The following is a 13173-nucleotide window of genomic DNA, read 5'->3' as shown; positions in this document are numbered from 1 at the left end:
GTTGCTCTGCGGCATATGGACTCTTCCTGGATCAGGGACTGAACCCGTGTCTCCTGCACTGGCAGGTGGATTCTTTACCACTGAGCCACCAGGAAAGCCCCACCACTCTCTCTTGAACCAACTCTTATGGTGGACTTAATGCTGAACTCTGAGCTATGGCTCTCATACCTCTAATCCATTCTTCATAGAGGAACCCCAGTGATCTCTGTAATGTAGATCAGGTCATATAACTCCCACTTAAAACCCTCCAATGCCTGCCTATCACTCTTAGCTCTGGCTTTATGGTCTCTATCCTACACAGGTAGACCCTGGGCCCCCTGCATTGCAGCCACACTGGCTTTCTGTATCTCAGCAAAATGGTCCCTATTTTTTGTACCTTCTGTGTTCAGCTTGGAAAACCATTCCCGGGTCTTCTGAAGTCTGGTGTCTTCAAATGTCATCCCAGGGACCACCCATCTTACTGCTCCCTCTGCCCCACCCGCTCTATTTTTATTGCCAACTGTTTTCTTCTTCTCAGAGCATTCATCCTTTGCCCGTCCTTTTGTTTACCTGCTTATTTCCTCTCTCTTCATCCTGTAACTCTGAGAGTAGGGACCTCAGGCACTGCCATGGTTTCACTCCTGGCATGTCAAACACTGTCTGGCAATCATAAGCTGTTATTAAAAATTTCGTTAGTGAGTCTGTGCTTATGTGGTTGAGTCTGGGGAGATTTTTGCAGGCTTTGTAAAGTCTTCATTATAAACCATAGAATAACTGTTCTTGCTGAAAGCCATACAAATTCTTTTTTTTTTTTACAGTTTGTATTTTCTCACTTTAGCCTTTTATTATCTTTCCAATTGTTCCCGCTCTTTAAATTTATTTGAATAATCATAAATGCAAGCTAATATTTTCCTCACCCTGAATTTCAGTGCTTTTAAAAAATATTTTTCTCTTCAAATCACATTCTGTTAAAAAAAAAATTCAAAAAAAAATTCAGACCTCTCATCCTCTGAACATTTCCCTTCTTAATTTTCCAACTAAATTTTCTCAGAAGTAAAAAAAATTTAAATAAGTAATTTAAGTAAATCATCATAGTAAGATGATTAATTTCCCCTAACATTTTATTATGAAAAATGTCAAGCATACAGCTAATTTGAAAGAATTGTACAGTGACTATACATAGATCCACTATCTGTATTCAGTTGTTCATTTTGCCATGTTTGTACTTATCTTTTTATCTTTCTATCACATACTTATCCATCAATCCATCTGATTTTTTTTAATGCATTTCAGAATGGGTTACAGACATTAGCACACTCTACCCCTTCTCATATGAGCATGCATTATATTAATCATGGGATTTTTTAAAGTAAATTACACATAGTGAAATGCATCCATTCTAGGTATAACATTTGCCCTTAAACCTATGTTTAGCCCAAACCTCTATTAAAATATAAAATAGTCTCATTGCCCCCATATAGTTCTCTCCTGCCCCTGCCCAGCCATTCCTGTCCTTGTACCCTTGTAGACAGTCATTGTTGAAACATTTTTTTTTCTATCATAGATCAGTTTTACCTGTTTAAGAACTTCATCTAAAGTGAAATATGGTCACTAGTGTCTGGTTTCCTCACTCAGTGTGTCTTTGAATTTCATCCATATTATTGCTTGTATGAGAAATTTGTTCTTTTTGTATTGCTGTGTAGAATTTCATTGTATGATTGTGCCACAGGTTGTTTATTCACTTTTTTATTGATATATACCTGGGTTATTTCCAGTTTGGGGCTATTATGAAAACATTCCTTCTGAATATTCTTGTACAAATGGACATTTTAAAAAATTCCTTTTGAGGGAATACATGGGCTTGGTATTGCAGAGTCAAGGGGTACCTGCAAGTTTCAAGTTATCAGACATTACCAGACCATTGATCCCAAGCGGTTGCAGATGATTTACTTTTTAAAAGAATTGTTTGTTAATGTTGGTAATAAGTTGATGTGGTTCACACTTAAAATTTGACAATGAAAATACCCTTCTTCTACCACACACCTTTTCTTTCCAGTTGCCATCTTTTCAACGGGTAAATAAATGTCCTTATTTTCCTTACCCCAGATGTTCTTATACACCTACAAGCCTGCAGGAAGCTTTCACTGTGTGTATACAGTTCTACACTTCACTTTCTGAGACATTTTAGTTTTGAGTTATCTTGTCTTTATTCCCTGGTGGCTCAGATGGTAAAGAGTCTGCCTGCAATGAGAAAGATCCAGGGTTGATCCCTGGGTCAGGAAGATCCCCTGGAGAAGGAAATGGCAACCCACTCCAGTATTCTTGCTTGGAAAATCCTATGGATAAAGGAGCCTGGCAAGTCCATGGGGTCGCAAAGAGTGGGACACGACTGAGTGACTAACACTTTCTGTCTGTATTCCCTGTTATGTAGTATATATTACATAAAGCTGAATAACCCTCTGTGGTTTCTGATTAGGCCCTTCAGAAAATGTTTGATCATTGTATACTTTTTGCAAGCATTTCTATATTTGGCTTGGTTGGGTCTTTGTTGCAGTATGAGGGACATTTGTTGTGTCGTGTGGGATCTTTTGTTGCAAGCAGGGACACTAGTTGTGACTCGCAGGCTCTGTAGTATGGGCTTTGTTGTTCTGTGGCATGTGGGATCTTAGTTCCCCAAGCAGGGGTTGAACCTGTGTCCTTTGCATTGGTCGGCAGATTCTTAACCACTGGACCAGCAGGGAAGTCCCAATCACTTGTATACTTTTCATGCCAAGATACCAGGGTAGGGATGGTAGAAACTCCAGCACTCATGAATTGAATTTGATAGCTACACCTTTAAGGAGAGAATGTTCCCCTCAGATTTTTTGAACTCAGCAGTTCTGCAGTCTTGCTTCTGCAGCCCAGAAAGTGAGACTTGAGCTGCAGCAGCATCCAGTGCGTTTGCATGGTGACAATGTTGTGGTTTTTATGTACTCATAATCAGTAAATTCAATCTGTTCTAAAACACCTTGATCTTGATGTGTTTTCTCCACTTGATAAACACTTCTATTAAAAGGAGTACAGTTAATTGACTCATCTACCAGATTTGCTGCTAATATCCTCATATAATGCAACAGCATCTGTATCAGGCTCATGTGAGAGTTTCATGCCACAAGTAACACCACTGTACAGACTTGAATGGGTTATAGGGAGAGACTTGGTTTTAAACATACCTCAAATGTGCTCCTTTTCATGAATATCTACTAGGAATTTCCATTATTGTGGTTATTGATTATAGTTACAAAAACATGTACTAAGTATTTACAAAATAACAGCAGAAATATACTCTAGGTAATGTGAGGAGAAATATCAATAACCTCAGATATGCAGATGACACCACCCTTATGGCAGAAAGTGAAGAGGAACTAAAAAGCCTCTTGATGAAAGTGAAAGAGGAGAGTGAAAAAGTTGGCTTAAAGCTCAACATTCAGAAAACGAAGATCATGGCATCTGGTCCCATCACTTCATGGCAAATAGATGAGGAAACAGTGGAAACAGTGTCAGACTTTATTTTTCTGGGCTCCAAAATCACTGCAGATGGTGACTGCAGCCATGAAATTAAAAGATGCTTACTCCTTGGAAGGAAAGTTATGACCAACCTAGATAACATATTAAAAAGCAGAGACATTACTTTGCCAAAAAAGGTCCATTTAGTCAAGGCTATGGTTTTTCCAGTGGTCATATATGGATGTGAGAGTTGGACTGTGAAGAAGGCTGAGCACCGAAGAATTGATGCTTTTGAACTGTGGTGTTGGAGAAGACTCCTGAGAGTCCCTTGGACTGCAAGGAGATCCAGCCAGTCCACTCTGAAGGAGATCAGCCCTGGGATTTCTTTGGAAGGAATGATACTAAAGCTGAAACTCCAGTACTCTGGCCACCTCATGCAAAGAGTTGAGTCATTGGAAAAGCCTCTGATGCTGGGAGGGATTGGGGGCAGGAGGAGAAGGGGACGACAGAGGATGAGATGGCTGAATGGCACCACTGACTCGATGGACGTGAGTCTGAGTGAACTCCCGGAGTTGATAATAGACAGGGAGGCCTGGCGTGCTGCAATTCATGGGGTCACAAAGAGTCGGACACGACTGAGCGACTGAACTTAACTGAACTGAACGCCCACCCGGCTTATGCAGGTACAGCAATCAGTGATCTCATAGCTTTGCTGCTTCTACTTGTCACGCGTGCTAAGTCGCTTCAGTCGTGTCTGACTGGACTGTAACCCACCAGGCTCCTCTGTCCATGGGATTCTCCAGGTCAGAATACTGGAGTGAGTTGCCATTTCCTTCTCCAGGGGATGACCCAAGGATTGAACCCACATCTCTTATATCTCCTGCGGTGGCAGGCGGGTTCTTTACCACTAGTGCCACCTGGGAAGCCCAAGGGTCTTTAAAAAGACTACAAACTTCGAGCCTCTCCCAAAACTGCTTGAGGATAAAAAGCATTACTATCTTAGGAATTCCCTGGCGGTTTGGTGGTTAGGACTCTGCCTTTTCACTGCCAGGGGCTCTGGTTCAATCCCGGGTCAGGGAACTACGATCCCACAAGCTGTGCTACTGGCAAAAGACACCCAAAAAACAACTCACTACTGTCTTCACAGCTGTGTGACCTCAGCAAGTTGTTAACACCTCTCTGAACCTCAATTTGCCATCAGTCAGGGTAGAGAGAAAGAGGAGCATTTAGCATTACTCCAAGAGTGAAGTGAGGTAATGTGACCAGTGCCCACCATGGAGCTTGGCACCAGTATTCATCTTCTGTTTGTATTCTGTTTGTGCAAAACTCAAATCAGTGTGAGCAAAGAGAGGATGACTTTTAGTTGACAAGAAACACAGTGTTACCTGTTTGCTCCTAAATCATGTAGACAAAGAATTCCTGCCAGAACCTTAAGTGTTCATTAGAAATGTTAATTATGAGTTGAGCATTTGAACTGTTGTTTGTAATACTTTTACACTTTGAGAACCAATCCTTAGGGACACAAGGAAAAGCTAAGAACATTGTGCCATAGAACTTACAGTTAATCACCTGAGGCAGACAGAAGTAAAAGACAGCAGAGGACTTAGATCTTTTGATTACGAAAGTATTGCTCTTTCCAAGAAGGGCAGCTGTGGCTGTGCAAAGACAGGTTACTGAATTTTTGAGTCAGAAAACCAAGGAAGATACCTACAAAAAATAAAACCAAAACTATCGAGAAAATGGTAATAGGATCATACAAATCAGTAATTACCTTAAAGGTAAATTAATTAAATGCACCAACCAAAAGACATAGACTGGCAGTGTGGATGAAAACTTGTGCATGTATGCACTTCACTTACCACATCATTCTACTTCCCAAATTGTATGTAATTATTTTATATTGTTAAGTTAACCATGTTTCCCTTATGGCTCCCAATTGTAATGATCTTTTATTTTTTTTGTCTGAGTGTTGGTTGTGAAAACTGATAAACACCTAAACATCTTTTACTGTTGTGATTCAGTTCAGTCGCTCAGTCGTGTCCGACTCTTTGCAACCCCATGAATCACAGCATGCCAGGCCTCCCTGTCCATCACCAACTCCCAGAGTTCACCAAGTCCGGGAGACTCACGTACATCGAGTCAGTGATTCCATCCAGCCATCTCATCCTCTGTCGTCCCCTTCTCCTCCTGCCCCCAATCCCTCCCAGCATCAGAGGCTTTTCAATGACTCAACTCTTTGCATGAGGTGGCCAGAGTACTGGAGTTTCAGCTTTAGCATCATTCCTTCCAAAGAAATCCCAGGGCTGATCTCCTTCAGAATGGACTGGTTGGATCTCCTTGCAGTCCAAGGGACTCTCAAGAGTCTTCTCCAACACCACAGTTCAAAAGCATCAATTCTTTGGCGCTCAGCCTTCTTCACAGTCCAACTCTCACATCCATATATGACCACTGGAAAAACCATAGCTTTGACTAGATGGACCTTTGTTGGCAAAGTAATGTCTCTGCTTTTGAATATGCTATCTAGGTTGGTCATAACTTTCCTTCCAAGGAGTAAGCGTCTTTTAATTTCATGGCTGCAGTCACCATCTGCAGTGATTTTGGAGCCCAGAAAAATAAAGTCTGACACTGTTTCCACTGTTTCCCCATCTATTTGCCATGAAGTGATGGGACCAGATGCCATGATCTTCGTTTTCTGAATGTTGAGCTTTAAGCCAACTTTTTCACTCTCCACTTTAACTTTCATCAAGAGGCTTTTTCATTCCTCTTCACTTTCTGCCATAAGGGTGGTGTCATCTGCATATCTGAAGTTATTGATATTTCTCCCGGCAATCTTTATTCCAGCTTGTGCTTCTTCCAGCCCAGCGTTTCTCATGATGTACTCTGCTGTGATTATGTAACTATTATTCATTTAATACCATCATACCACGATTGGTCAACAGAAAATAATAAAAGTCTATAGCACTGAACACTGCCACTTAATAGAAAAAAGAAAAAGAAAACCCAGCTTAAGACTAACCAAGTTCAGGCACTTTCTGTAGCTGTGACTTTATAGAAGTAACAACCAGTATGTACCACAGTTTGCTCATCTGTAAACGAAATAATGATCTTTCTTAGGGGGTTGTTAAGGTTAAATGAGTTAAGGTCTGTTACAAACTTTGTAAATAAAAAGCAGTGTATCAAATTTGAAATTATGGGGACTTCCTTGGCGGTCCAGTGGTTAATACTCCATGCTCCCAATGCGGGAGTCACCGGTTCAATCCCTGGTTGGGGAACTAACAGCTTGCATGCCTCAGGGCACAGCGTTTAAAAAAAATTTTGTTTGAAATTATATCAAAACATAAAGTTTCCAAACAACATTAGTAACAAAAAGAAGAAAAGGGTAGGAGCCCAGGCAGATCCAGGGTTGTATATAAAGAACAGGGCAGTCCCATCAAGTTATTGCTGAATCAGCTCGTGTGTCACTGTTTAGCACGCGTCTCCCAGGGAGACGGTTTACTCACTTAGTCTGGTCGACATCAGGTGCTCTGCCTTCAGCAAGGGATTGTGGGCACCTGGATTGGGGTCCCACCAGTTTGTATCTCATATAAGAGGGGTGGGTCCTGCAGAGCAAAATCAGGATGCTGTGGTAAGAGTAAGGGGAAATGGGTGCTGGGCAGGCGTAGTTCAGTTCAGTTCACTTCAGTCGCTCAGTCATGTCCGACTCTTTGTGACCCCGTGGACTGCAGCACACCAGGCCTCCCTGTCCATCACCAACCCCCGGAGTCCACCCAAACCCATGTCCATCGAGTTGGTGATGCCATCCAACCATCTCATCCTCTGTCGTCCCCTTCCTCTCCTGCCCCCAATCCCTCCCAGCATCAGAGTCTTTTCCAGTGAGTCAACTCTTCCCATGAGGTGGCTAAACTATTGGAGTTTCACCTTCAACTCAGTCCTTCCAATGAACACCCAGGACTGATCTCCTTCAGAATGGACTGGTTGGATCTCCTTGCAGTCCAAGGGACTCTCAACAGTCTTCTCCAACACCACAGTTCAGTGGCATCAATTCTTTGGCCCTCAGCTTTCTTTATAGTCCAACTCTCACATCCATACATGACCACTGGAAAAGCATCAAGCAAATGCCTTGGGAACAGTGCAGACATAAGTATCCTCTGCGTGTATGTTAGGGTTTTATCACAGAGGGAGAAGAGAATACTTTCAAGAATCAGTAATGGCTAATCACAATGACTAATAATGGGACTTCCCAGGTGGCACAGAATCCACCTGCCAATACAGGAGATGTGGGTTTGCTCTCTGGATCAGGAAGATCTCCTGGAGAAGGAAATGGCAGCCAACTCCAGCATCCTTGCCTGGGAAATCCCATGGACAGAGGAACTTTGTGGGCTACAGTCCATGGGGTCGCAGAGTGGGACACGACTAAACACATGCACACAATGGCTAATATATTTGCGAATTTTGTTTGTGAAATTTCCTTGAATTGTGTACCTATGATACATGAACTTTTCAGTATGTATAGTTTACTTAAACCTTGAAGAGCTTAACTTCTGCCGTATATTAATATTCCCAAGTAGATATTACACACTGAGTTAAGAGCTATCAAATCATGCTAATGTGTATAACCTATTGAAATGCTCACTTTTACTCTGTGTGCACTTAATCGTCAACAGTTCCCATAAATAGGTCAAGATTATGTGTGAATTCTGTTCATTATGTTAATATTTTGTCAAGATTATCTTTGAGAAAACCAGAGAATGTATTTCTTGACATGGAGGACATTCCTAATAGTGGTAATTTTGATTAGGTAATTGTCTATATCTGAGGATGAGTTTAAAATTATGAACACTTATAATGTGTCTGGTATTTTTACCACTTCAACTTGTTAGTTCCTTATCTAACACACAAAAACCCACAAAACAAAGATCTATTACCCCTCTCCCCCGACACATAAATTTTAAGGTAAAATAAGATTAAAGAATGGAGAAGGCAATGGCACCCCACTCCAGCACTCTTGACTGGAAAATCCCATGGATGAAGGAGCCTGGTGGGCTGCAGTCCATGGGGTCTCTAAGAGTCGGACAGGACTGAGCGACTTCACTTTCACTTTTCACTTTCATGCATTGAAGAAGGAAATGGCAACCCACTCCAGTGTTCTTGCCTGGAGAATCCCAGGGACAGGGCAGCCTCATGGGCTGCCGTCTATGGGGTCACACAGAGTCGGACACGACTGAAGCGACTTAGCAAGATTAAAGAAAAGAAAATGATGTTAGATATCCTTTGAGTTATAGGGTTTTTTTTTTTTTAATGTAGTTGATTTATAATGTTGTGTTAGTTTCAGTGGGCTTCCCTTGTGGCTCCGCTGGTAAAGAATCCACCTGCAATGCAGGAGACCTGGATTCGATCCTGAGTTGGGAAGATCCCCTGGAGAAGGGAAAGGCTACTCACTCCAGTATTCTGGTTTCGAGAATTCCATGGACTGTATAGTCCATGGGGTCGCAAAGAGTTGGACACGACTGAGCAACTTTCACTTCTGAAGAAGGAAATGGCAGGTGTAGGCAAAGTGTAGGCAAGTGTAGGCAAAGTGATTCATTTGTACATAGATACATACAGATATATAGATTCTTTTTCAGATTATTTTCTATTATATCAATAGGTTATTATAAGATATTGAATATAATTCCCTGTGCTATACAATAGATCCTTGTTGCTTATCTATTTTGTGTGTAGTAGTTTTTATCTGTTAATCCCAAGCTCCTAATTTGCCCCTCCCTCTCCCTTTCCCCTTTGGTAACCACAAATTTGTTTTCTATGTCTGTGAGTCTGCTTTGTAAATGAGTTATCTGTATCATTTTTTTTAGATTCCACATATAAATGGTATCATATGATATTTGTCTTTCTCTGTCTGACTTAGTAGGATTACCTCTAGATCTATCCATGTTGCTGCAGATGGCATTATTTCATTCTTTTTTGTGGCTGAGTGATATTTGAGTTATAGTTTGAATTCTGTTTATAAGAAGGCTGTTTGACCACCTTGCCTGTCACCTGTTGTGTGTCTAGCACATGTGGTGAGAACCTGTGACCCACAGGGAAGATAAAGAGACTCTCCAGCAAGTGTAGGATGCAAATGGAGCTCTCTCTTTTTTTTTTCTAAAATTAATTTTTATTAGAGTATAGTTGATTGACAATGTTATGTTAGTTTCTGCTATACAGCAGAGTGAATCAGCTATCTGTATGCATGTATCCCCTCTTTTTTGGATTTCTTTCCCATTTAGGTCACTACAGAGTGCTGAGTAGAGTTCCCAGAGCTGTTCAATAGGTTCTCATCTGTTATCTATTTTATAATAGTGTAGATGGAGCTTCCACTTGGCAGAACTGCTCTTAGTATCCGAGGTGTCATTAAAATACAGTTTCCACACATGAACTCCCAGTGGCGGCTCCTTAATTCCTGTCAAGGAGAGTGACGTGTTCTTGATTTGTGTCCTGTAGATTCTGCCGTTCTTGCATCGCTACCAGTCTAAAGAACAATAAGTGGACCTGTCCTTACTGCCGGGCCTATCTTCCTTCCGAAGGAGTTCCAGCAGCTGATGTCGCCAAGAGAATGAAATCCGAGTTCCGGAATTGCACCGAATGTGACACTCTGGTATGTCACCCTGCCTTTGCTCATAGTTACCAGCTTAAACCGCTGAGAAAATTGTTAGACAGCTAGTCATTTCACCTCTGCCTTTGACCTCATCCTACTCAGATTTCAGAGTGTATTGTCTCAGTCTCTCCTCTTCCTGTCCTCCAGTTTCATAAGTATGGACTGCAGGAGAGCCGTCACCTGATGCCCACCATCACCTAATTTCTCAAATGCTTTCATCGACCACCTCCATTTCCTCCCTTCCCATTACTCCCCTCACCCCTTATTATGTGGCCTCTATTATGTTACTGTAGCCCGCCCAGTGCATAGCTTTATTTTCAAGCCCAGTGGCGTAATTCCATCTCCGCTGCTCTGGGCTTTGCAGTAGTTATCTCTGTTGGCTGCTGCCTCCCTGTTACTGTTTTGCTCCGTTGATACTATACTAGTCTGGTTAGATCATGTGAGGTCTTAGAAGCTGTGTCAAAGGTTCTAGATTTTATCTTAGATGCCATAGGGTGTCATAGAAAAAGTGTAAGCTTTTGATCAGGTTTATATTTTTAAGCTCTGACTCAGGCATGTGCATGGAGAATGGTTTGGAGGGGGCAAAAGCAGAATTGGTGGAGTCAGTTTAGTGGCCTTTAGGATAAGTGGTTAGGAAGCTGGGTTAGGGTAAAAGCATTAGGTATGGAATAAGAGGTTGTTTCAGGGTGTACTTAAGAGAGGGATTGAAGAAAATTGGTAAGAAGCTGGATGTGGGGGGTGCATAAGAGTGAGGTGTCAAAGATGCCTCCCAAGTTTCTGAGATGAGTAGGTGAAAATGCTAATATGGGGAGTAAATTTAGAGAAGAATCTACAGAGTTAAGTTTTAAGTTTTACATACATTACATTTGAACTGCTAAGGGGACTATATCTAGATATTACCTGTCTAGAGATCAAAAGGGCGATCATATACTGAAGATCTCAATTTCTTAGAGAACCTTTCTTGCTTGTTCATCTAAGTTATAATCTCTTAAACACTTTCTCTTAGCACTCTGTGCTTTCCCTTTATAGCACTTATCACCATTTGTAATTGTGCTTTTGTGACTTAAGTTTAATGTCCATTATCCATTATCCCCACCAGATTTCATGAGGGTAAGGATTGTGTCTGTTTTATTGGGTTGTGTATCAAGAGCTTTGAATAGTGGCTGGAACATAGTAAATGCCCAAGTGCATTTTTTGAATATTTATGTAAGACCTAAATCTGTTCATGGCTGTGTGACTACGGAATCTATGCATGGTCTTTGGAGTCAGACATCTTAGGGTTGAGCACTAATTCTCTCACTTACTGTTTGTGATTTGGGGCAAACTATTAATCTGTTTTTGTTTGAGTCTTTGTAAATTGAGGGAAAAGATAACGTTCGTGTTACAGGGTGGTTGTAAAGATTAAAGACAAACCACAAGTGGCTTTTAGCACTGTATGCTCAGTCGTGTCGGCCTCTTGCAACCCCATCGACGGTAGCCCACCAGGCTCCTCTGTCCATGGGATTTTACAGGCAAGAATAGTGGAGTGGGGTGCCATTCCCTTCTCCAGGGAATCTTTCTGACCCAGGGATTGAATTGCATCTCTTTCATCTCCTGCATTGGCAGGCAGGTTCTTTACCACTAGCGTTACTGGATGGGATTCATTTTAGCACTGTGGAAATGAATGCTAAAATCAATAGCTCAAAATCAATAGCTTTTCACATTCTTAGTAATCAGTATTGCTTATTTTTATTTTGATATTTTGCCATTGTTTAAAATTCAACATGCAAAAAATCAAACTCAGCATATTATTCTGTTACCCAGTTCTTTGGTATCTGTCAGAAACAAGAGCATTCTCTCTATTATCCTGGGTCAGAATCTGCTTCCTTTTTTCACTCCCTATTTCTGATTATTCACAAGTATTTTGATCTGTCCTTTGGGAGATTTCTTTGTATCTGTCTCTTCTTGCTGGAATATTAGGCATTCTCAACTCTGCTTCCTGTAAGTCCTGGCCAGATGTCCATTCCATGAGTATCCCAGTCCCCAATATTGAATGGTTTCCTATCTACTTGTCTTCACATCCTTTGTTCGTTTGTTTTTCCTCTATTAGAATATAAACACCTTTAATGCAAGCACAGTGGCTTATACTCCTGCCACCACTGACAACCGATTTCAGTTTTGTGTCTGGGGTAGACACCCTATGAATTTATCAATTCACTTGTCAGGAAACAGTCCCCACATTTATATGAGGAATGTTGATCAAGGACTATAAAGAAGAAAGAGACTTAACGAAAGTCACAGGGAGAGGAGAGAGCACTGATGTGCAAAGTTGGATGTTAAATGTTGTAAAGCAGTCTGTTTTAAGACAGCTGCCTACATCGGTCCTAGCTTTTACATCTTTTTAGATGGATAAAGCAAGGATTTGTTGTTAACGTTTCCATTTGCTTTTATTTTTGTCTTTTGTGAAGCAGTTACGACTGCTTCCTTGAGATGGTAGATTTCATGTTTGAGGTTGAACTTCCGTAGCTTGGGCAAAATGAAGCAGGGTGGGTCGGCCACCTTACCACAACCCTAACAAAGCTTCCTTTAGCACAAGATCTTATCAGAGTTTCTAATGACACATTTAGTAGAATATGTGCTATGCAGCAACAGATCCCTCATGGTTAGGATCTCTGAATGTATATCTGGAAGGACAAGGGTTCTTTATTCTGCCTTCATAAAAATGGACTGCAAGAGCTGTCCTTTATATTTGCTCTTAATGGGGCCATTAAGTATACTGTGTATTGTGAATTCATGTAATGCTACTGGATGTATTATAAAGCCATGGTATTTATATCTTTCCCTGAAGCACAGGATTTCTTTTTACTTACTCCGGATATCTGTAAAATCCATCTATTTATTCTTTTTATCTCTCTCTGTTTTTTTTTCTCTCTTTTTACTTTTTTCCCCCTTTCCTTCCTTTTGCTCTTTTTCTTTCTTCCTTCTTCCCATCACTAATTTAGGTAATAGCATCCAAAAAAAGTAAATTTGATGTAATATACATTTTTTCACTTTGAAAAACATATGCTTTCTAAAAGAACCAAATTCAAGAATTC

At 41.0% G+C, this 13173-nt stretch overlaps 1 protein-coding gene across 4 annotated transcripts in view; it reads left to right on the top strand.

The window, feature by feature from the left end:
* Positions 1 to 13173, top strand: part of RNF125 (ring finger protein 125) — a 117514-nt gene that overhangs the window by 80378 nt on the left and 23963 nt on the right. For all 4 annotated transcript variants that reach the window (XM_086372875.1, XM_086372874.1, XM_086372873.1 and 1 more), the window contains exon 2: positions 9946 to 10099. In XM_086372875.1, coding sequence (XP_086229001.1) covers positions 9946 to 10099 — 154 coding nt within the window. The remainder of the gene's footprint in view (positions 1 to 9945; positions 10100 to 13173) is intronic.

The sequence above is a fragment of the Bos grunniens genome, chromosome 24, assembly GCF_055505025.1.
Source record: "Bos grunniens cultivar Pamir isolate PY7600 chromosome 24, Bosgru_T2T1.0, whole genome shotgun sequence".
In the NCBI taxonomy this organism is placed as follows: Eukaryota; Metazoa; Chordata; class Mammalia; order Artiodactyla; family Bovidae; genus Bos; species Bos grunniens.
Note: the sequence above shows the minus strand (reverse complement) of the source record. Positions and strands in the feature narration are given on the sequence as shown.